The sequence below is a fragment of the Aquarana catesbeiana genome, linkage group LG08 (genome assembly GCF_042186555.1).
Source record: "Aquarana catesbeiana isolate 2022-GZ linkage group LG08, ASM4218655v1, whole genome shotgun sequence".
NCBI lineage: Eukaryota > Metazoa > Chordata > Amphibia > Anura > Ranidae > Aquarana > Aquarana catesbeiana.
The window spans coordinates 293,085,572-293,108,328 of NC_133331.1; the positions used below are offsets into that span (position 1 = coordinate 293,085,572).

Consider the following 22,757-nt stretch of genomic DNA (forward strand, 5'->3'; position numbering starts at 1 on the left):
GGGGCGGGGTTATATCCTCTGCTTCCCCTCATTGGCTACGGGCAGGTGGGGCAAACGTGAAACTTTCACCCGATAGGAGAGAGGGCACCGTGTTGGGGCTCATTTACACTTGCTTTGACTTTATCTCACATTAAAGCTCCTACAGCTTCAACGTGCTTTTTTGTTGTGTTTTTCATGCTTGGAAAATGTCCTGTGTGTCTTGATTTTCTCTTTGTTTTAAAGAGACCCAATGGAAGCCCAGCTCAGTAGTATCTTTGTTTTAAAGAGGCCCAATAGAACCCTAGCCCAGTTGTTCAGCAGATTCCCAGCTTATTAGTACCCTTGTGCAGCAGATTCCCAGCTTATTAGTACCCTTGTTCAGTAGATCCCTTCCTCAGTAGTACCTCCAGCTTTGCTGTCCCCCCCCCCTCAGTAGTAACCCCCAGCTCTGCTGATCCTCTGGTTTTTTGATCCTCCTCTCCACTATATTGTTCCCGTGCTGCTCAGCAAATGTGACATTGCTAGTTTCTCCTGCTCTGGTCCCCCAGCTCTGCTGATCCTCCACTCTCACCTCTTGCTATATTGCTCCCACCTTGCTCACCAGGTGTGAGATCTGCTAGCTTCTCCTGCTCCGGGCCTTCAGCTCTGCTGATCCTCTGGTTTGCGGCTCCTCCTCTCTCACCTCCTGCTATTTTTCTCCCATGCTGCTCACCACGTGTGACATCTGCTAGCTTTGCCTGATCCGGGCCCCCAGCTCTGCTGATCCTCCTATCTTACCTACTGCCATATTGCTCCCACACTGCTCACCACATGTGACATTGCAAGTTTCTCCTGCTCCAGTCCTCCAGCTCTGGTTTGCTTATCCTCCTCTCTTACCTCCTGCTATAGTACTCCCACGCTGCTCACCACATGTAACATCTGCTAGTTTCTCCTGCTCCAGTTCCCCAGCTCTGCTGATCCTCCTCTCTCACCTCCAGCTACATTGCTCCCATGCTACCCTCCACGTGTGACATCTGCTGGTTTCTCCTGTTCCAGGTCCCCCAGCTCTGCTGATTCTCTGGTTTGCTGATCCTCCTCTCTCACCTCCTGCTATATTGCTCCCACGCTGCTCACCATGTGTGACATCTGCAAGTTTCTCCTGCTCCAGTCACCCAGCTCTGCTGATTCTCCTCTCTCACCTCCTGCTATATTGCTCCCACGCTGCTCACCACATGTGACATCTCCTAGTTTCTCCTGCTCCAGTCCCCCAACTCTGCTGATCCTTCTCTCTCACCTCCTGCTATATTGCTCCCATGCTACTCACCACGTGTGACATCTGCTGGTTTCTTCTGTTCCGGTCCCCCAGCTGATCCTCTGGTTTGCTGATCCTCCACTCTCACCTCCTGCTATATTGCTCCCATGCTGCTCACCATGTGTGACATCTGCTAGTTTCTTCTGCTCCGGTCCCCCAGCTGTGCTGATCCTCCTCTCTCACCCCCTGCTATATTACTCCCATGCTGCTCACCACATGTGACATCTAGTTTCTCCTGCTCCAGTCCCCCAACTCTGCTGATCCTTCTCTCTCACCTCCTACTATATTGCTCCCATGCTACTCACCACATGTGACATCTGCTGGTTTCTCCTGCTCCGGTCCCCCAGCTCTGCTCATCCTCTGGTTTGCTGATCCTCCTCCCTCACCACCTGCTATATTGCTCCCACATTGCTCACTACATGTGCTAGTTTCTCCTGCTCTGATCCCCCTGCTCTGCTGATCCTCCTCTCTTACCTCCTGCTATATTGCTCCCACACCTTATGTGACATTGCTAGTTCCTCCTGCTTCGGCTCCCCAGCTCTGTTGATCCTCTGATTTGCCAATCCTGCTCTCTCACCTCCCACTGTATTGCTCCCATGCTGCTCACCAGGTGTGACATCTGCTAGTTTCTCCTGCTCTGGGCCCCCAGCTCTGCTGATCCTCTGGTTTGCTGATTCTCCCCTCTCACCTCCTGCTATATTGTTCCTGTCCTGCTCACCAAATGTGACTTCTGCTAGTTTCTGCTGCTCTGGTCCCCCAGCTCTGCTGATCCACCTGCTATATTGCTCCCACACTGCTCACCACATGTGACATTGCTAGTTTCTCCTGCTCCAGTTCACCAGCTCTGTTTTGCTGATCCTTCTCTCTCACCACCTGCTATTTTGCTCCCATGTTGCTCACCACATGTGACATCTGCTGGTTTCTCCTGTTCCGGTCCCCCAGCTCTGCTCATCCTCTGGTTTGCTGATCCTTCTCTCTCACCACCTGCTATATTGCTCCCACGTTGCTCACTACATGTGCTAGTTTCTCCTGCTCCGATCCCCCTGTTCTGCTGATCCTCCTCTCTTACCTCCCGCTATATTGCTCCCACATTGTTTACCTTATGTGACATTGCTAGTTTCTCCTGCTTTGGCTCCCCAGCTTGTTGATCCTCCGGTTTGCCAATCCTGCTCTCTCACCTCCCACTATATTGCTCCCATGCTGCTCACCATTTGTGACGTACCTAAAGGGTGAGCCCGAATTGCAGAGGATGGCCTCTCCTACGCCTCCGACTCGAGAGCCCCTGATAGTGGTGACAGGGGTGCAGGAGTGCGGAGTGGTATGAGTGCCTGGCAGGATCAACAGCAGAAGGATCAGATGGCTGGCACAGCTGACGGGATGGATCAGTAGACAGGAACTGCAGACTGGACAACTCGGCAGACAGGACAGCAGACTGGATGGATCAAGCAGACAGGTGAGCAGCCTGGATGGCTCAGCAGACAGGCCCAGCAGACTGGATGATCAGCAGACAGGTGAACAGCCTGGATGGCTCAGCAGACAGGCCCAGCAGACTGGATGATCAGCAGACAGGTGAACAGCCTGGATGGCTCAGCAGACAGGCCCAGCAGACTGGATGGATCAAGCAGACAGGTGAGCAGCCTGGATGGCTCAGCAGACAGGCCCAGCAGACTGGATGATCAGCAGACAGGTGAACAGCCTGGATGGCTCAGCAGACAGGCCCAGCAGACTGGATGATCAGCAGACAGGTGAACAGCCTGGATGGCTCAGCAGACAGGCCCAGCAGACTGGATGATCTGCAGACAGGTGAACAGCCTGGATGGCTCAGCAGACAGGCCCAGCAGACTGGATGAGAATCCAGGATCGTCAGACAGGCCGGGTCGGTAAACAGGCTGGCAGCAGAGGTACAAAAGGAGCAGGTAAAGGGATCATCAAACAAGCCAGGGATCAGGTACAGGCAGATAACAGGAATAGTCTCAAAGCAAGCCGGGTCAAAACAGGAGCAGATATCAGGTTTTCAGGGAATACATACACAGAGCTGCAGAGGAAACAGCAATGATGCAAGTGTCAGACAGGTTTAAATAACCCGCCAGACACTAACGAGTGCATGTGCGCGTGCGCATAGACGCCCGCAATCGTGCACCGATGGGTCTAATCTGCCTGTTACTGGCAGGATCTTCATGACACCAGTTGTGACATCTGCTAGTTTCTCCTGCTCTGGGCCCCCAGTTCTGCTGATCCTCACCTGCTATATTGTTCCCGTCCTGCTCACCACATGTGACTTCTGCTAGTTTCTCCTGCTTTGGTCCCCCAGCTCTGCTGATCCACTTGCTAAATTGCTCCCACATCGCTCACCACGTGACATTGCTAGTTTCTTCTGCTCAGGTCCCCCTCTGCTGATCCTTTGGTTTGCCAATCCTTCTCTCTCACCTCCCACTATATTGCTCCCTTGCTGCTCACCATGTGCGACATCTGCTAGTTTCTCCAGTCCCCCAGCTCTGCTGATCCCCCTCTCTCACCTCCTGCAAGATTGCTCCGACACGGCTCACCACGTGACATTGCTAGTTTCTCCTGCTCCAGTTCCCCAGCTCTGTTTTGCTGATCATTCTCTCTCACCACCTGCTATTTTGCTCCCATGTTGCTCACCACATGTGACATTGCTAATTTCTCCTGCTCCAGTCCCCCAGCTCTGCTGACCCTCTTCTCTCACCTTCTGCTGTATTGCTCCCACGTTGCTCACCACATGTGACATTGTTGGTTTCTCCTGTTGCGGTCCCCCAGCTCTGCTAATCCTCCTCTCTCACCTCCTGCTATATTGCTCCCACACTGCTCACCACATGTGACATCTGCTAGTTTCTCCTGTTCCGGTCCCCCAGCTCTGCTGATTCTCTGCTTGCTCACCTTCTGCTATAGTGCTCCCATGTTGCACACCACATGTGCCGTCTGCTAGTTGCCTTGCTCCAGCCCGTAAGAAATAATTTAAAAAACTCTAATGGGGAATGTGGCGCTGTTCAAAAGTGTATAATAGTAGGGAGTGTGTGGTGATAATATTGTGAGAAAAACCATGAACAAAACATGTCATGTGTATACCATAAATAACAAAGATCACATAGTGTAAAAACAGAAAAAATGCTTTGTAAATGATCATATAAAAGATACATGCACTCAAACAAGTAATTTATCCCAATGTGTAAATGTGCGTAGTGGTGACGTGATTAAGAAAAAATGCAAGAAAAAACGCACAAAAGTATCTAAAAGATGCACAAATAGCAGCAATAGTGTAATAAATGATATGTGTGATGGTGCTCCAAAATAGTCATAAATCAAGTCCAAATTGTCATTTTAGTCATATTTTATTGTTCTACCCAATTTTAATCACTCTATTTTTATGTGAGCTGATTGGCTATAATAAACATATTGTTTGGATTTACACTATGAGGCTCCTTCTTTCTCCATACATACGGACACGCTCTGGTGGACTATTTTAAAGGAGCAGTGACAACCCACAACAGGAAGGGGATCGCGGATCCGTAGAAGGGGACACCGATCGAATTCCATCAGTGGATTTATTTTCACTTGCCCATTACCCCTGCAGGGGTTGGGTCTTCCGGTGAGTGGGGACACAAGAGGGGGTCCAGAAGAAGAGTTTTAAACCACGATCACAATAACAACTTTCAAAAAAAATTTTTTGGATTGCCAAACACTTTTTCACTGTTTTTCCTCCTTTTTTACGTAGAATTTTATTTTTTGGACACTCACACAATTTGGACTTGATTTGTGACTATTTTGGAGCACCATCACACATATCATTTATTACACTATTGCTGCTATTTGTGCATCTTTTAGATACTTTTGTGCGTTTTTTCTTGCATTTTTTCTTACTCACGTCACCACTATGCACATTTACACATTGGGATAAATTACTTGTTTGCGTGCATGTATCTTTTATATGATTATTTACAAAGCATTTTTTCTGTTTTTACACTATGTGATCTTTGTTATTTATGATATACACGTGACATGTTTTGTTCATGGTTTTTCTCACAATATTATCACCACACACTCCCTACTATTATACACTTTTGAACAGCGCCACATTCCCCATTAGAGTTTTTTAAATTATTTCTTTGGGTTTCACCTCAGTGTTTTTCCATTTTTTGGGGGGGCTGCAGTTCTTTTTCATACTGTCCTAAGCGCGGAATATTTTAGTTCAAGTTCTTGCTCCAGCCCGTACTCGCTTACCTTCCTGCTGCTCACCAGATGAATTGTATATACACCTGTACCAGAAGTGACTGCTGATGAAATCTTTCCAGTTCGCATGTTGGTTTTCCAGTGCATCCTGGGATATCTCATACCTGCAATTCTTCCAAAACAAAATGAAGCTAAAGCTGGCTTTAAAGATGTTAGACTCAGTGGAACTACAAGCATCAGCAGAACAGTGGATGGCATAGATGTCTGTGTACAGTGCCTATAATACGATTGAACAGATCCTGAAGCTAAAGATGGTAATGAGTGCAGAGAGCATTGGTGTCTATACACAGTGTCAATCAAACAGGGCTATCGCCCACTCATTGACCACCACAGGAGTTGAAGGCAACGATGTAGATGATGATGATGATTCCAAGCTCTCCCTCTGGGTCCTGGCTCAGGGAATGGCGTCTGATCCCTTGATCACACCGTGTGCGGCCTACCCGGATCTGAAGTGCAGGTAACATTGAAGGATCTGCATCAGCCTCCGGATCGCTGCAACTAGGAAGTGATACTGTCTGCAGATGTCCCTCTGGATGCAGTTGTATCGATCTCTCCTATGCAGGCCGTGACTCGGATTCAGCTCACAAAAATAATGATTTTTTTCCATGTAGGAGAGAAGTGTCAGAATTGGCCTGAGTGGCAAGGGGTTAATTACCTTAGGTAAGTAATATACAAATAATTATTATATATTGTTTTTAAGGTAGCTTACTATATTTTCAAAAACTACTCAAGCAGGTGGCTTAACGGACAAATTACTGAAGTTTTACGTTTATAACTTCCATTTTTTTTTTTTTTATGGCAGGTGAGGCTCTGCCTCACCTGCCTCCCCTGACTGCACGTCCCTGGAGTACAGTGACCACAAATGACAGCACAGGGCAAGTTGCAGGTACAAAAAGGCTTGATTCTAATAATAGCTGCACAATATTAAATCTATAATCGTCATAATAAAAATTTACCTCGCCAAGAAGATGATGGAGCTGCTGACAGGAGAGGTGAGCGGTGCTGGGAATTCTGGGACATTATCCAGTAACAGACAAGGGATGTGTCTGGATGGTGACTGTATCATTGTGTGTGTCAGGTCCCTATAAGGTGTCAGGATGTCACTGTCTATTTCTCCATGGAGGAGTTTGAGTATTTAGAAGGACACAAGGATCTCTACAAGGACGTCATGAAGGATATACAAGAAAATCACAACTGCACACAACATGATTAGGTAGATGATGAACGAGTATTGGTAGTTATGGCTTTTATACAAGTGTATGTGTTACAATGAATGTTGCATTATATATTCAGAAAGGAAACCTTGTGAGTAATAATATTGGTATTAATGAAGAGTATAAGGAAGAGGATGAGGAGTATGGTGTGACTGAGGGACTTCTAGATGAACGCAAGGATCTGATGGAGCGGCTTAGTCACACAAACCCACCAGAGAGAGGTCTCTGTCTTCTGTATTCCTGGGATTCCACACAGGAAGGTCACACCATCCTTCACCATCATCAGGTAGATGAGGAACAATTATTAGTAATTATGATTTATACACATGTATGTGTTGAAAAAATGGCCTCAGAATATAAATAAATGAAATAGAGGTTTGGGAGTCTGGACCCCAACCAGAACTCACCAGAGACAAGGGAGCAGGCGAACTCACCTTGTCTCTGGTGAGTTCTGGTTGGGGTCCAGACTCCCAAACCTCAATTCCACACATGTATGTGTGTTACACTAAATGTTTTGTTATTTATCCAGAATGGAAACCTTAAAGATCATAATATTATTCCTAAATAAGAGTATAAAGAGGAGGATGAGGAGTATGGAGTGATGAAGGAACTTTCTGAAGAACCCAAGCATATGATGGAGCCACCTAATACCAGGAACCCGCCAGAGATACGTCCCTGTCCTCCGCGTCCTCTGTATTCTCGGGATTCCACACTGGAAGATCACACCATCCCTCACCATCATCAGGTAGATGAGGTACAATTATTGGTAGTTATGATTTATACACAAGCATGTGTGTTACAATGAATTTCTTTTTATAGAGTGGAAACCTTGGGGATAATAATATTGTTGTTAAAGAAGAATATGAAGTGGAGGATGAGAAGTATGGAGTGATAAAGGAGATTTCAGAAGGAAACAAGAATGTCGCAATGCAGTCACCTAATACCAGGAACCCACCGGAGAGATGTCCCCATCCTCTGTATTCCCGGGATTCCACACAGGAAGGTCACACCATCCCTCACCATCATCAGGTAGATGAGGAACAGTTATTGGTAGTTACGATTTCTGCACAAGCTTGTTTTTTTACAATGAATTACTTTTTATATGTTCAGAATGGAAACCTCGGGGATAATAATATTGCTGTTAAAGAAGAGTATAAAGAGGAGGATGAGTATGGTGTGATGAAGGAGCTTTCAGAAGGACACATGGATGTCACAATGGAGTCACCTAATAACAGAAACCTACCAGAGGGATGTCCCCGTTCTCTGTATTCCCGGGATTCCACACAGGAAGATCACAACTATGCAAGACTTTATCAGGTAGATGAGGAATGATATTTGGTAGTTATGATTTATACACACAAGCATATTTCCTACAATGAATGATGTAGAAGAACGCAGACCACTGTGTGCTAGAAAATATCATCTTCGTTTACTGAACCCATATATGTGGTGCAAGTGCTGAATAGTTTATATTTCAGAATATATATATTTATACAATTTTGATCATTTATGCAAAGAAGCTGATTAACATATGACACACCCCTCTTTAGGACTAGCCAAACCCACTTATCTAAGGCTGGCCATAGATGATACGATTCTCTTTCCCTCTACCACGGGTGGAGAGAAAGAAAACTGCTTGTTTTCCCCCATCAACACAGTCCTGGATTATTATGGTCTCCCCAGGAAGTTGTGGTCTTTTCTCCCTGCCCCAGGGGACCAAATCATTGGATACTGGCAAACACTGACTTCCCTTACCCAGGGTTTCAATCTGGTTCCCTAGAATAGGTGGTCTTCTTCTCTTTGTCAGTAGATATTGTTTTTAGTCAATTTCCTGGGAACTGAGAATGTCTGGAGGTGTTCTTGGGATTTGATCACCTGGAGATTGAACCACCTTCTGTGCCTGATCCACAGCCTCCTAAGGAAGAGTCTCCATATCCCTTCCTTCAGTGTGCCATTAATCAGGCCAATGTTCTTAGAGGTGTCACCAAGATTCCCGTCCCTCGCTTCATGACTATGGGTTCTTCACTGGAGGGATCAAGCATTTCTTAGAATCATGTTCTATACTAAGGGTAGGCAGGTCCTGTAGAGTTCATCTTTCAGCCCTCAGAGTCACCTACAGGTGTTCAGTGGATGGTTTGTCTATCCTCTTGTTCTTCTGGTGTTCCTTCATACCAGTCTGAGGTTACCCCTTTCTTCCCTCCCTACCTTTTTAGGGGTACTTCTTGTACACACCACTCCTTTTTTCAGTCAGGCTGACTTTAGGGTTGGTGTCCCTGACTTCTCTTCCAGTTTTAGGGGTCACTTTGCTATTTTTATGGGATATTTTGTGATGTTTTCCACATCCTTGAATATCTTGTGTGGAATATGCGTTGTCTAGCCAGGCATCCTCATCCTTATTATGGAACCTTCCCTCCCTGAATACTAAGGTTAGAGTGGCAGTTGACTATGATATGTTGTTAGTCTTCTTCTCCTCTTGGGTAGTCATATAGTTCCACTGGTTTTTATTAGGGATGGGCGAACGGTTCTGTCCAAGCATGAGTTTGGGCCGAAGATTGGCTGTACGCCCGTTCAGATTACAGTGTTGTGGAAAATGTAGTTTTGAGGCTTCTGTTGGTAAAGAGAGGAGCGGTAAAGAAGGCGACTGCCTAAGTGATGCATTTGGCAATTTTTTTTACTCCTAGCCGCTCAGGGCTGTTAGCTTCCACATACCATCGGCAGCGTCTGCATCACATGGTGGACGATTATCTAGGGGTGAAAACAGAGATGAAGAGCTTTCCAGTCGACGATCCACTGGCTTACTGGGTCATGAGAATAGACCGCTGGCCAGAACTTGCCCAGTATGCAATTGAGCTGCTGGGCTACCCTGCATCCAAACAGGCATTCAGTGCTGCTGGAGGTTTATCAGAACGCGTCTGTCCACAGACTCTGTGGGCCGTCTGACATTTATCAAAGTGAATCAGTCCTGGATTACCAGCAGCTACGAAGCCCCTGATGATGATGTTGCTGATTAAGTGTTTTTGGTATGTGAAATCTCGGCAGGACTTCTAGGCTGCCTAGCATTGTGGGTATTGATTTCATCTGGAATTTTTTTGTTTTTTGGTGTAGGTTTCATTGGCACAATTAACACCTAAAGATACATTTTTCCACACCTATTTGACAGGTGCATATCATTTCAATTTTTGGCAGCAAGGACAATTCTTGCTTTCATCAAGGGTATCTCTATAGCATGGGTGCTCAACCTGTGGCCCCCCAGCTGTTTTACGGAACTACAAGTCCCATGAGTTATTGCAAGCCGCTGACAGTTACAAGCTTGACTCCCAAAAGCAGAGGCATGATGGAAATTGTAGTTTTGCAACAACTGGAGGGCCACAGGTTGAGCACCCATGCTCTACACTGTTGCGGTGTGAAGGCACCACTGACACCCAAAGACCAATTTTTCCACACCTGTTACTTATATCCAAAGTCTGTGGAAGAGACACCAGAATTTATCCAAAAAATCTCTAATCTTGTTTCCAGTGCCCTACATTGTGGCCTCATCTCACAGACTGGCTCCCCAAGCCATTTCTTACAAAATAAAGAAAGTTTGCAGGGAAAATGCAATTATTGCTGCAGCAGCTTCTATACACAATACAGATGTGCCACTTGGGGGGGACTATGGGGCCCCCCAGGCATTATATTGAAAGGAATTTTTCATTTTTAGCTTCCACTTTAAGCATCAATAAGTCACTGCTCATTTTGAAATGACATTTTTTACAATCTTTTTTTTCATTGGTATATGTCCCCCTGGGTAGTACCCTGACCCCCATAACCATTGTATGCCCAATTACTTGCATATAAGCCTTCAAAATGGGCACTTTAGATTTTTTCAGTTCGGGTCCCATAGACTTCAATTGGGTTTGTTATTCGGGGGTCGTTTGGCCCTTCCCTAGTTTTGATGGGTTTTTGGTTTCATAGTCTCTTGCTGGTTAAGGCTTGGTTTTCCTTCTGATGGAGTCACCCCCCTTGGCAGTGATCTTTTCTGTCCATGTCTGAGTGTAGGCTAGGTAGAGGCTGCTGTAGAGGCCTCCAATCTGAAGGTGGCACTATGCTTTTTTGTTCAGGCTAGCAGGAGCCCATTGAGGACTATTTGTCCCCGGCTATGGGCTACAGACAGCCATCTTGGGGAGGACAGCAGTCCTATTGGATACTGAAATCCCATGAGACGGAAACAACCATCTTGATTGAGAATTTCAAAATGAGTGGCATTCTGCATCATTTGGGGGTGTCTGGAGTGCGGGAGTAAGGTTGTCCAGAGTAGGGTGGGAACTAAGCTATAGAAGCCTAGGCCTATGGCCACTTGTTCTATGGTAGAGGGTCACATGACAGTACCTAGGCTTGTGGTTGTGTAAAGAGCATGCCCCTCCCAGTCCCCATTGGTTCCCGCTCTTCTGACAAGGCTTTGTAAATGTAGAAGTGATCTGGGAGGAGGACCAAAGGCTCTTTGACTGAAGAGGGGGGAGAGTCCCAGCTGGTTGGTACATCCACAGAGAACATCTGCTCACTCATATCTACCTGATCCAGATGGGATCTTGATGGAAGTGAACTAACCCTCTCATATCTATTGATGATGTTTTTATATTTTTCCAGGACACGCCATGGAGAAACCCTCAAAGGATGGTCTCACTTTATCTCCAGGTTGTAAAATGGAAGATGAGGACATCACAGGAGATTGTGGAGGAGAAAAGACAATGAGCTCCACTATGGATGGTGGACTTCACAGTGTGGATAGACCATGGAATCCCTCTGACTCTGAGCAACCTCGTACTGTGAGGGATGGTGTTGCGATTCAGGGGGAGAAGACATTTCCCTGTCCTGTATGTGGGGAAAGATTTAGCTCTGGTTTAGCTCTTTTTCTACATCAGGGAACTCACAGGGAGGGTGGACTGCATACCTGTTCTGAGTGCGGTAAATGTTTTAGGAGTAAATCAAAACTTGTTATACATCTGAGGTCTCACACGGGTGAGAAGCCGTTTTCCTGTCCTGAGTGCGGAAAATGTTTTTCAAATAAGTGCAATCTTATTAGTCATCAGAGAGTGCACACAGGCGAGAGACCGTATCTCTGCTCCGAGTGCGGGAAATGTTTTTCACAACAGGGCACTCTTTATGCACACAAGAAGTGGCACACTGGCGAGAAGCCATATTGCTGTCCTGAGTGTGGAAAACGTTTTTCACTAAAGTATAGGTTTACTAAACATCAGATAGGTCATATGAAAAAAGAGCTGTTTCCCTGTTCTGAGTGCGGGAAATGTTATGTACAGAAATCAGTCCTTGTCAGACATCAAAGATCTCACACCAGGGAGGAGCCATACCCCTGCCCTGAGTGCGGGAAATGTTTCTTGCACAAGTCTTCCCTTACCAAACATCAGAGAACCCACACAACCCTCTAGCAGTATTAGTTTCCTGAGTGCGGGAGATGTCTTCTATATGAATCATAATTCGCTGTACATTTTATTTTCTGTTATAAAACATATCAAATAAAAATGTGGGGGCGGTATGAAAACCCCCATATTGGAAAGTAGACACCCCGATGTGACTTCATTATTTTTGCCACTATTTTTGGGAAATGAAAAAACATGAAGGTGATGAGGAGGTTCAAACTCAGAGTTTGGCAACGGAGGGCTAAATCCATTATTGTATGCGGGGATGGTGCAAGGATCTACACAGATTATGGCACATTTTGCTACCCCCTTCCTCCTCATCCTCCCGCCACACCCTCCATGCGTTGGTACCTTCTTCACCTTGCACCCGTAATGTGATAGAACGCTATATTGCTCCCATGCTGATCACCCCGTGTGATATCTGCTAGTTTCTCTTGCTCCGGTCCCCCAGCTCTGCTGAACCTCTGGTTTGCTGATCCTCCTCTTACCTCCCGCTATATTACTCCCACGCTGCTCACCAGGTGTAACATCTGCTAGTTTCTCTTGCCATGGGCCCCCAGCTCTGCTGATCCCCCTCTTACCTCCTGCTATATTGCTCCCACGCTGCTCACCACATGTAACATTACTAGTTTCTCCTGCTCCGGTCCCCTAGCTCTGCTGCTCCTCCTCTCTCACCTCCTGCTATTTTGCTCTCATGCTGCTCACCATATTTGACATTGGTAGTTTTTCCTGCCCTGGTCCCCCAGCTCTGCTGATCCTCCTCTCTCACCTCCTGCTATATTGCTCTCACGCTGCTTTCCACATGTGACATTGCTAGTTTCTCCTCCTCTGGCACCCAAGCTCTGCTGATCCTCCTCTCTCACTTCCTGTTATATTGTTCTCTTGCTGCTCACCACGTGTGACATTCTGCTAGTTTTTCCTGCTCCGGTCCCCCAGCTCTGCTGATCCTCCTCTTTCACCTCCTGCTATATTGCTCCCACGCTGATCACCACATGTGGCATTGCGTTTCTACTGCTCCGGTTTCCCAGCTCTGCTGATCCTTTGGTTTGCCGATCCTCCTCTCTCACCTCCCACTATATTGCTCCCATGCTGCTCCCCACGTGTGACATCTGCTAGTTTCTCCTGCTCCGGTCCCCCAGCTCAGCTGATCCTCTGGTTTGCTGATCCTCCCCTCTCACCCATTGCTATATTGCTCCCTCCGCTGCTCACCAAATATGAAATCTGCTAGTTTCTCCTGCTTTCGTTCCCCAGCTCTGCTGATCCTCTGGTTTGCTGATCCCCATCTCCCATCTCCTGCTATATTGCTCCCACGCTGATCACTACAAAGCAATTTATCCCCATGTTGATGGGGACAAGGGCCTCTTGCCGACAACCCTCGGTTGTGGCTGTCGGGGGGGGGGTTCTGTGGGCATCGGGGCTTATCGGAATCTGGAAGCTCCCTTTATCAAGGGGGCCCCCAGATCCCATCCCCTCCTATGTGAATGAGTACATCGTACACCTACCCATTCACCAAATAAGTGTAAAAAAGTAATAACCACAAGAAACTGTTTTTGACAAGTCCTTTATTAAATTGATAGGGACAAGGGCCTCTTCCCGACAACCCTGGAATGTGGCTGTCGGGGTTCTGCGGACGGGGGGCCTATCAGAATCTGGAAGCCCCCTTTACCAAGGGGGCCCCCAGATCCCGGCCCCTCCTATGTGAATGAGTACATAGTACTCCTTCCCATTCACCAAAAAAGTGTCAAAAAGTAATAATCACAAGAAACTATTTTTGACAAATCCTTTATTAAAAAAATTTTTTAAAAATTGTCCTCGATGTAATCCATTGTCAATCACGACGCCCGCGGGAACCGAAATATAGAACCAAAAAACTATTTTTATTTTTCGGGTCCAGTAGGCGTTGTGATTGATGATGGATTACATCGAGGGACACTATTTTTGAATAAAGGACTTGTCAGAAACTGTTTCTTGTGGTTAATATTTTTGACACTTTTTTTGGTGAATGGGTAGGTGTACGATGTACTCATTCACATAGGAGGGGCTGGGATCTGGGGGCCACCTTGGTAAAGGGGGCTTCCAGATTCTGATAAGCCCCCCCGCCCGCAGAACCCCCGACAGCCACATTCCAGGGTTGTCGGGAAGAGGCCCTTGTCCCCATCAATTTAATAAAGAACTTGTCAAAAACAGTTTCTTGTGGTTGAAACTTTTCAACACTTTTTTGGTGAATGGGTAGGGGTACAATGTAGCCGATACACACTGACATTGGGGGGGGCGGGATCTGGGGGCCTCCTTGTTAGGGTTTCCAGATTCCGATAAGCCCCCTGCCAACAGACTCCGACAACCACAGCCCAGGGTTGTCGGAAAGGGGCAGAGGCCCAAAGCACCCACGTTTTTGTCTTTATTTTTTTTTACCGGCACTTTTTTATATTTAGCTGTCAGCGGGGAAACCCATTGACAGCTGATGACTCATCGGTTGTTAAGGATCCTGCGGCAGGCATCCCAGCCCCACTGCTTAACTACCAGCATACACTGTGCCCTGATGGGGCTAAACTTTGCCCAATCAGGGCTCAAAATGCACTGTGCAGCGCTCAGTGCATTGCAGGGTGTTCGCCGAGGAGCAAACACCCAGCAAATTCGGGTGTTCGGCGATTGGCCGAATGGGCAAATGTTCAGCCCGCTTGGGCCGAACCGTTCGCCCATTCTTAGTCGTGAGCAAGTGGCCCTTGTGCTCAGAAACCTGGGGACAAGGTGCTTTGCCAGGAGGTTCCTTCTGGCAAAGTACCCTCTCCATGTTGCAGGGCATGTGGCCTAATAGGGTTCAGGAAGAGTGGTGCGCGCTTCTTTTTTTTTTTTTTTTTTACCTTTTTTCCATGGGTTTCCCTTTTACATATATAGTATATCAGACCTAAAGGGTCTGGGCGCCTCACTTTTTACTATTGCTTGAGCTCCCCCTAAAAAATCATGAATTATTCAGTTGTTGAGGAACCACCACCCCACTTTTTATGTTTGTGTGTGTGTTCCCCATTAACATGTATAGTAGAACCTCATCTAGGATACATAAAGTTCCTGGAATATATTTCTATCCCACAAACTAACCACCTCTGAGAGAATCAGTTCTGATCTCACCATATATTTAAAACTTCATCATTAATGAATACATCTGGTCTCCAACACCCCAATCACAGCAACTACCATCATCAGGTAGATGAGGAACAGTTATTGGTAGTTATGATTTATACACAGGAATGTTTGTTACAATTAATTTAATCTATATTAAATATATTAAGAGTGGAAACCTCGGGGATGATAATATTGTTGTTAAATAAGAGTTTAAAGAGGAGGATGAGGAGGATGGTGTGATGAAGGAGCTTTCAGAAGGACACAAGGATGTCACAATGCAGCCACCCAATACCAGGAACCCACCAGAGAGATGTCCCCGTCCTCTGTATTCCAGGGATCCCACACAGGAAGGTCACACCATCCCTCACCATCATCAGGTAGATGAGGAACAATCACTGATAGTATCATTAGGATCTGTACATTATCTGCATTGTTACCATTGATGTCATTTTTATTATATATTCAGAGTGGAAACCTGAGAGATTCTAAAGTTGATGCTCAATAAGAGTTTAAAAAAGTGGATGATCAGTATAGGGCGATGAAGGAGTTTTTTGAAGGAAACGCGGATCTGTATAGAGATTTCATGATGGGGCCACATAATACTAGAAACCCACCAGAGAGATGTCCCCGTCCTCTGTATTCCTGGGATTCCTCACAAGAAGGTCACACCATCCCTCACCATCCTCAGGTACAGTAGATGAGGAACAATCACTGATAGTATCATTAGGATCTGTACATTATCTCATTGTGACAATTGATGTCATTTTATTATATATTCAGAGAGGAAACCTGAGAGATCGTAAAGTTGATGTTAAAGAAGAGATAAAAGAGGAGGATGATGAGGATGGGGTGATGGAGGAGATTTTAAAAGGACATAAAGATCTGTACCAGGACACCATGGTGGAGTCATCCAGCTACGGAAACACACCAGAGAGATGTCCCCATTCTCTGTATTCCCGGGATTCCACACAGAAAGATCACAACTACGCAAGGCTTTATCAGGTAGATGATGAATGATATTTGGTAGTTATGATTTATACACAAGCATGTTTCCTACAATGAATGTTGTAGAAGAATTCAGACCACTGTGAAAATATCACCCAAATGAGCAAGTTCTGAATAGTTTACATTTTAGGATATATACATTTATACCATTCTGATCCTTTATGCAGAGGAAGCTGGTTAACATATGACACACCCCTCATTAAGACTAGCCAAACCCACTTATCTAAGGCTGGCCATAGAGCCATAGATGATATCATTTTCTTTCCTTCTATAAGGGGTGGAGGGAAAGAAAATCACTTGATTCTCCCATCAACATAGTCAGTGTTGATGGTGGAATGCCTCCCACTGTGCTATTGTATTCTCCCAGCGGGGGGTGCCGTAGCATCCCCGACAGAACCAAACAAGATGCAAACCATCTATGGCCAGCTTAACCCTCTGGATTATTATGGTCTTCCCAGGAAGCTGTGTTCTGCCAGTCTCTTTTGCCGAATGTAGTGGTCTTTTCTCCCTGCCCCAGGGCACCAAACGCTTCAACACTGGCAAACACTTGCCCAGGTGTTTCCTTACACAGGGTTTTAATCTGGTTATCCAGAATAGGTGGTCTTCTCTTTGTCGTGGATCTTGTTTTTAGTCAATTTCCTGGGAACTGAGTATGTCTGGAGGTGTTCTTGGGATCTGATCACCTGGAGATAGGACCTCCTTCTGCGGCTGATCTACAGCCTCCTAAGGAAGAGTATCCAAATCCCTTCGTCCGGTGTGCTTTTAATCAAGCTAATGTTCTTTAGAGGTGTCACCAAGGTTCCTGTCCCTCGCTTTAGGACTATGGGTGCTTCACTGGAGGGGTCAAGATATTCTTAAAATCAGGTTCTACACTAAGGTTGGGCACTTGCACTCCTGCGGACTTCTCCCTATGTTTTTTATCTGTTGACTATGTTATGTTGTTGGTCTATTTCTCGGGTAGTTCTACTGGTTTTGGTGGGTTTTTGGTTTCATAGTCTCATGCTGGTTGAGGCTCGGTGTTCCTTCAGGTGGAGTGATCCCCCTTCCCAGTGATCCTTTCTGTCCATGTCTGAGTGTAGGCAGGTGGAAGCTGGCGTATATCCTCCAACCTGAAGGTAGCACTATGCTTTTTCTTCATACTGGCAGGAGCCCGTAGAGGAATACTTGTCCCCGGATATGGGCTACAGGCAGCCATGTTGAGGAGGACAACAGTCCTATTGGATACTGAAATCCCATGAGATTGGAGCAGCCATCTTGACTGAGAATTTCAAAAAGAGTGGGATTCTGCATCATTCAAGGGTGTCTGTAGTGTAGGAGTAAGGTTGATTCTCTGTGGCCTTCCATTGGTCATTGGCAGCTCCCACTATCTTGCAGGACGCTTTGTCTCCTCTGGTTCAGATTTGGGGATTATTCTTTCTGATAGTTCTGAGTTCCGAGGCTCTTTTGGTCCTACCACTGGCTGTTGTCCACCCCTCAGATGGAAGTGATTTTGGACGTCTCAACCTCATGTAGTATAATTCTGACTGTTTTTGAACACAGAAAGTATGGAAACCTTTTTCTTTTGCTGCCATTCTGTTGGTTTAGGGTGAAGATCTGATGAACATGGAAGTTGAAGTTGAAGGTGAAGTAGAAGATACGTATGTGAGGGATGATCAGCAATATACGGAGGAGGCTGGAATGACGAGGACATTCATAGAGGAGGACACTCCTACAGAGATCAGCACAGGTGACCCATAATATATTCTTCTCTTATCTCTGCTCTGTTACTGCACACTGATTGGTCCAGAGTAGGGTGGGAGCTGAGTGATATCAGCCAATAATAGGTTGATAATGGTCACCTCCCTGTACTGATACCCGTCCTGGGGTTCAGCTGGCAGTATTAGGTTGTGTGTCACTCCGAGTTACAGTAGCACAGATATGATAACACAGATTGAGACTTTCTTGGGCTGGTTCCTCTTCTTCCAGCAGACTTATCACTAAATGTTACCATAAAACTCTATTACCAGTCTTGTTGAGATCTAAAACCTAGGCTTGTGGTTGTGTAAAGAGCATGGACCTCCCAGTCCCCATTGGTTCCTGCTCTTCTGACAAGGCTGTGTAAATGTAGAAGTGATCTGGTAGGAGGACCAAAGGACCTTTGACTGCAGAAGGGAAGAGTCCCAGCTGGTTGGGACATCCACAGAGAACATCTGCTCACTGATATCTACCTGATCCAGATGGAATCTTGATGGAAGTGAACTAACCCTCTCATATCTACTGATGATGTTTTTATATATTTCCAGGACACGCCATGGAGAAACCCTCAAAGGATCTTCTCACTTTATCTCCAGGTTGTAAAATGGAAGATGAGGACATCACAGGAGATTGTGGAGGAGAAAAGACAATGAGCTCCACTATGAATGGTGGACTTCACAGTGTGGATAGACCATGGAATCCCTCTGACTCTGAGCAACCTTGTACTGTGAGGGATGGTGCCGGGATTCAGGGGGAGAAGACATTTCCCTGTCCTGAATGTGGGGAAAGTTTTAGTTCTGGTTTAGGTCTTTTTATACATCGGGGATCTCACAGGGAGGATGGACTTCATACCTGTTCTGAGTGCGGGAAGTTTTTTCTATATAAAGCACAACTAGTCAGACATCAGAGAACTCACACAGGAGAGAAGCCATATCCCTGCTCTGAGTGTGGCAAATGTTTTTCAACAAACTACTCACTTTTTATTCATCAGAGCGTGCACACGGGCGAGAAGCCGTTTGTCTGCCCCGAGTGCGGAAAATGTTATAGATTGAAACCTGAACTTACTAAACATCTAAAATCTCATACGGAGGAGAAGTTGTATTCCTCCTCTGAGTCCGGAAAATGTTTTCCACGGAGGTCTGATGTTACTAAACTAAAGGGGGAGGAGACATTTCCATGTCCTCAATGTGGGAAACGTTTTATCTCTGGTTTAGGTCTTTTTTTACACCAAGGAACTCACAGGGAGGATGGACTTCATACCTGTTCTGAGTGCGGGAAATGTTTTCTATATAAAGCACAACTGGTCAGACATCAGAGAACTCACACGGGCGAGAAGCCGTATCCCTGCCCCGAGTGCGGGAAACGTTTTGCCCAGAAATCGCAACTTGTTTTACATCAAAAATCCCATAATGGCGAGGAGTCGTATTCCTGCCCTGAGTGCGGGAAATGTTTTTCAAGCAAATTACGACTTGTTGCACATCAAAGGTCCCACACGGGGGAGAAGCCGTTTTCCTGCCTTGAGTGCGGGAAGTGTTTTTCATACAAACTAGTTCTTGTTGTACATCAAAGACATCACACAGCGGAGAAGCTGTATTCCTGTCCTGAGTGCGGGAAATGTTTTATACGGAAATCATTACTTGTTGTACATCAAAGGTCTCACAGGCGGGAGAAGCCATTTTCCTGCCCGGAGTGCGGGAAAGGTTTTCCTAGTAAGTGCACACTCATTAGTGATCAGAGGTCTCACACAGGGGAGAAGCCATATTGCTGTCCTGAGTGTGGAAAAAGCTTTGCACGGAAGTCTAGTGTTACTAAACATCGGCTATGTCATAAGAAGAAACAGCGGTTTCCCTGTTCTGAGTGCAGGAAATGTTTTTCGCATCAGTCTTCCCTTACCAGACATCAGAGAACCCACACAACCCTCTAGTAGTATTAGAAATGTAGTAGAAATGTCTTCTATATGAATCATATTTTTCTGTACATCAGAGATCTTATTTTCTGTTATAAAACATACAACATAAAAATGTCGGGCGCTACGAAAACCCCCATTTTGGAAAGTAGACACCCCAATGTGACTTCATTCTTTTTGCCACAATTTTTGTGAAATGGAAAAAAAAACATAAAGGTGTTGAGGGGGTTTAAACATGGAGCTTGGCAATTGTGCTACCCCCTTTCCAATCCTATAGTACCCCTACTCAGCAGATCCCTTACTCAGTCGTACCCCCAGCTCTGCTGATCCCCTTCTCAGTAATAAACCCCAGCTCTGCTGATCCTTCTCCTCTCACCTCCCGCTATATTGCTCCCATGTAGTCCACCCCACGTCACATCTTCTAGTTTCTCCTGCTCAGTAGTAACCCCCAGCTCTGCTGATCCCTCCCTCAGTAGTAACCCCCAGCTCTGCTGATCCCTCCCTTAGTAGTAACCCCCAGCTCTGCTGATCCCTCACTCAGTAGTAACCACCAGCTCTGCTGATCCTCCTCCTCTCACCTCCCGCTATATTGCTCCCATGTAGCCCACCACACGTCACATCTTCTAGTTTCTCCTGCTCAGTAGTAACCCCCAGCTCTGCTGATCCCTCACTCAGTAGTAACCCCCAGCTCTGCTGATCCCCCCCACTCAGTAGTAACCCCCAGCTCTGCTGATCCCCCCACTCAGTAGTAACCCCCAGCTCTGCTGATCCCTCACTCAGTAGTAACCCCCAGCTCTGCTGATCCCTCACTCAGTAGTAACCACCAGCTCTGCTGATCCCTCACTCAGTAGTAACCCCCAGCTCTGCTGATCCCCCCACTCAGTAGTAACCCCCAGCTCTGCTGATTCCCCACTCAGTAGTAACCCCCAGCTCTGCTGATCCCTCACTCAGTAGTAACCCCCAGCTTTGCTGATCCCTCACTCAGTAGTAACCCCCAGCTCTGCTGATCCCTCACTCAGTAGTAACCCCCAGCTCTGCTGATCCCTCACTCAGTAGTAACCCCCAGCTCTGCTGATCCCTCACTCAGTAGTAACCCCCAGCTCTGCTGATCCCTCACTCAGTAGTAACCCCCAGCTCTGCTGATCCCTCACTCAGTAGTAACCCCCAGTTCTGCTGATCCTCCTCTCTCTCCAGTCCCCGCTTACCTTCCACTATATTGCTCCCACTCTAATGCTCTGTACACACGATCGGACTTTCCGACGGAAAATGTGCGATCAGAGCTTGTTGGAAATTCCGACCGTGTGTGGGCTCCATCGGACTTTTTCCATCGGAATTTCCGACACACAAAGTTTGAGAGCTGGATCTAAAATTTTCCGACAACAAAATCCGTTCGCGTAAATTTCCGATCGTGTGTAGACATTTCCGACGCACAAAGTGCCACGCATGCTCAGAATCAAGCAGAAGAGCCGCACTAGCTATTGAACTTCATTTTTCTCGGCTCGCAGTACGCGGTGTACGTCACCGTGTTCTTGACGTTTGGAATTTCCAACCAACTTTGTGTGACCGTGTGTATGCAAGACAAGTTTGAGCCAACATCCGTCAGAAAAAATTCATGGATTTTGTTGTTGGAATGTGCGATCGTGTGTACGGGGCATAAGGCATGTGCAGAACGGAATTTTTATTTTTTTTCATTTCTGATAGATTATTTATGTTGCTAATTTCATTTCATTTCATTATGGAGTTTAAGCGGCTATGCATCCATCCCTCTTGTTCCCTTCCCTTGTTATTTAATATGTACAGTATCTCACAAAAGTGAGTACACCCCTCACATTTTTTGTAGATCTTTTCTTCTATCTTTTCATGTGACAACACTGAAGAAATGACACTTGTCTACAATGTAAAGTAGTGAGTGTACAGCTTGTATAACAGTGTAAATTTGCTGTCCCCTCAAAATAACTCAACACACAGCCATTAATGTCTAAACCGCTGGCAACAAAAGTGAGTACACCCCTAAGTGAAAATGTCCAAATTGGGCACAATTAGCCATTTTCCCTCCCCAGTGTCATGTGACTCGTTAGTGTTACAAGGTCTCAGGTGTGAATGGGGAGCAGGTGTGTTAAATTTGGTGTTATCGCTCTCACTCATACTGGTCACTGGAAGTTCATTATGGCAAAGAACTCTCTGAGGATCTGAAAAAATAATTTTTGCTCTACATAAAGATGGCCTAGGCTACAAGAAGATTGCCAAGACCCTGAAACTGAGCTGCAGCACGGTGGCCAAGACCATACAGCGGTATAACAGGACAGGATCAGAACAGGCCTCGCCATGGTCCACCAAAGATGTTGAAGTCACGTGCTCAGCGTCGTATCCAGAGGTTGTCTTTGGGAAATAGACGTATGAGTGCTGCCAGCATTGCTGCAGAGGTTGTAGGGGTGGGGGGTCAGCCTGTCAGTGCTCAGACCATACGCCACACACTGCATCAAATTGGTCTGCATGGCTATCATCCCAGAAGGAAGCCTCTTCTAAAGATGATGCACAAGAAAGTCCGCAAACAGTTTGCTGAAGACAAGCAGACTAAGGACATGGATTACTGGAACCATGTCCTGTGGTCTGATGAGACCAAGATAAACTTATTTGGTTCAGATGGTGACAAGCGTGTGTGGGGGCAACCAGGTGAGGAGGACAAAGACAAGTGTGTCTTGTCTACAGTCAAGCATGGTGGTGGAAGTGTTATGGTCTGGGGCTGCATGAGTGCTGCCGGCACTGGGGATCTACAGATCATTGAGGGAACCATGAATGCCAACATGTACTGTGACATACTGAAGCAGAGCATGATCCCCTCC

General features: G+C 46.3%; 4 protein-coding genes across 4 annotated transcripts in view; 3 read left to right on the plus strand and 1 right to left on the minus strand.

The window, feature by feature from the left end:
- LOC141104768 (uncharacterized) overlaps window positions 1-22,757 on the plus strand; it is a 280,800-nt gene that overhangs the window by 206,251 nt on the left and 51,792 nt on the right. The gene's annotated exons all lie outside the window — the stretch shown is intronic.
- LOC141104988 (uncharacterized) overlaps window positions 1-22,757 on the minus strand; it is a 443,832-nt gene that overhangs the window by 120,282 nt on the left and 300,793 nt on the right. The gene's annotated exons all lie outside the window — the stretch shown is intronic.
- The window catches only part of LOC141105002 (uncharacterized), a 57,984-nt gene that overhangs the window by 22,450 nt on the left and 12,777 nt on the right, over window positions 1-22,757 (plus strand). The window contains exon 10 of the mRNA XM_073594810.1: window positions 11,720-11,887. Coding sequence (XP_073450911.1) covers window positions 11,720-11,887 — 168 coding nt within the window. The remainder of the gene's footprint in view (window positions 1-11,719; window positions 11,888-22,757) is intronic.
- Window positions 12,345-19,932, plus strand: LOC141105455 (uncharacterized). The gene is made up of 3 exons (XM_073595311.1): window positions 12,345-12,350; window positions 17,859-18,000; window positions 18,557-19,932. The coding sequence occupies exons 1-3, from the start codon at window positions 12,345-12,347 to the stop codon at window positions 19,930-19,932; spliced, it is 1,524 nt and encodes a 507-aa protein (XP_073451412.1).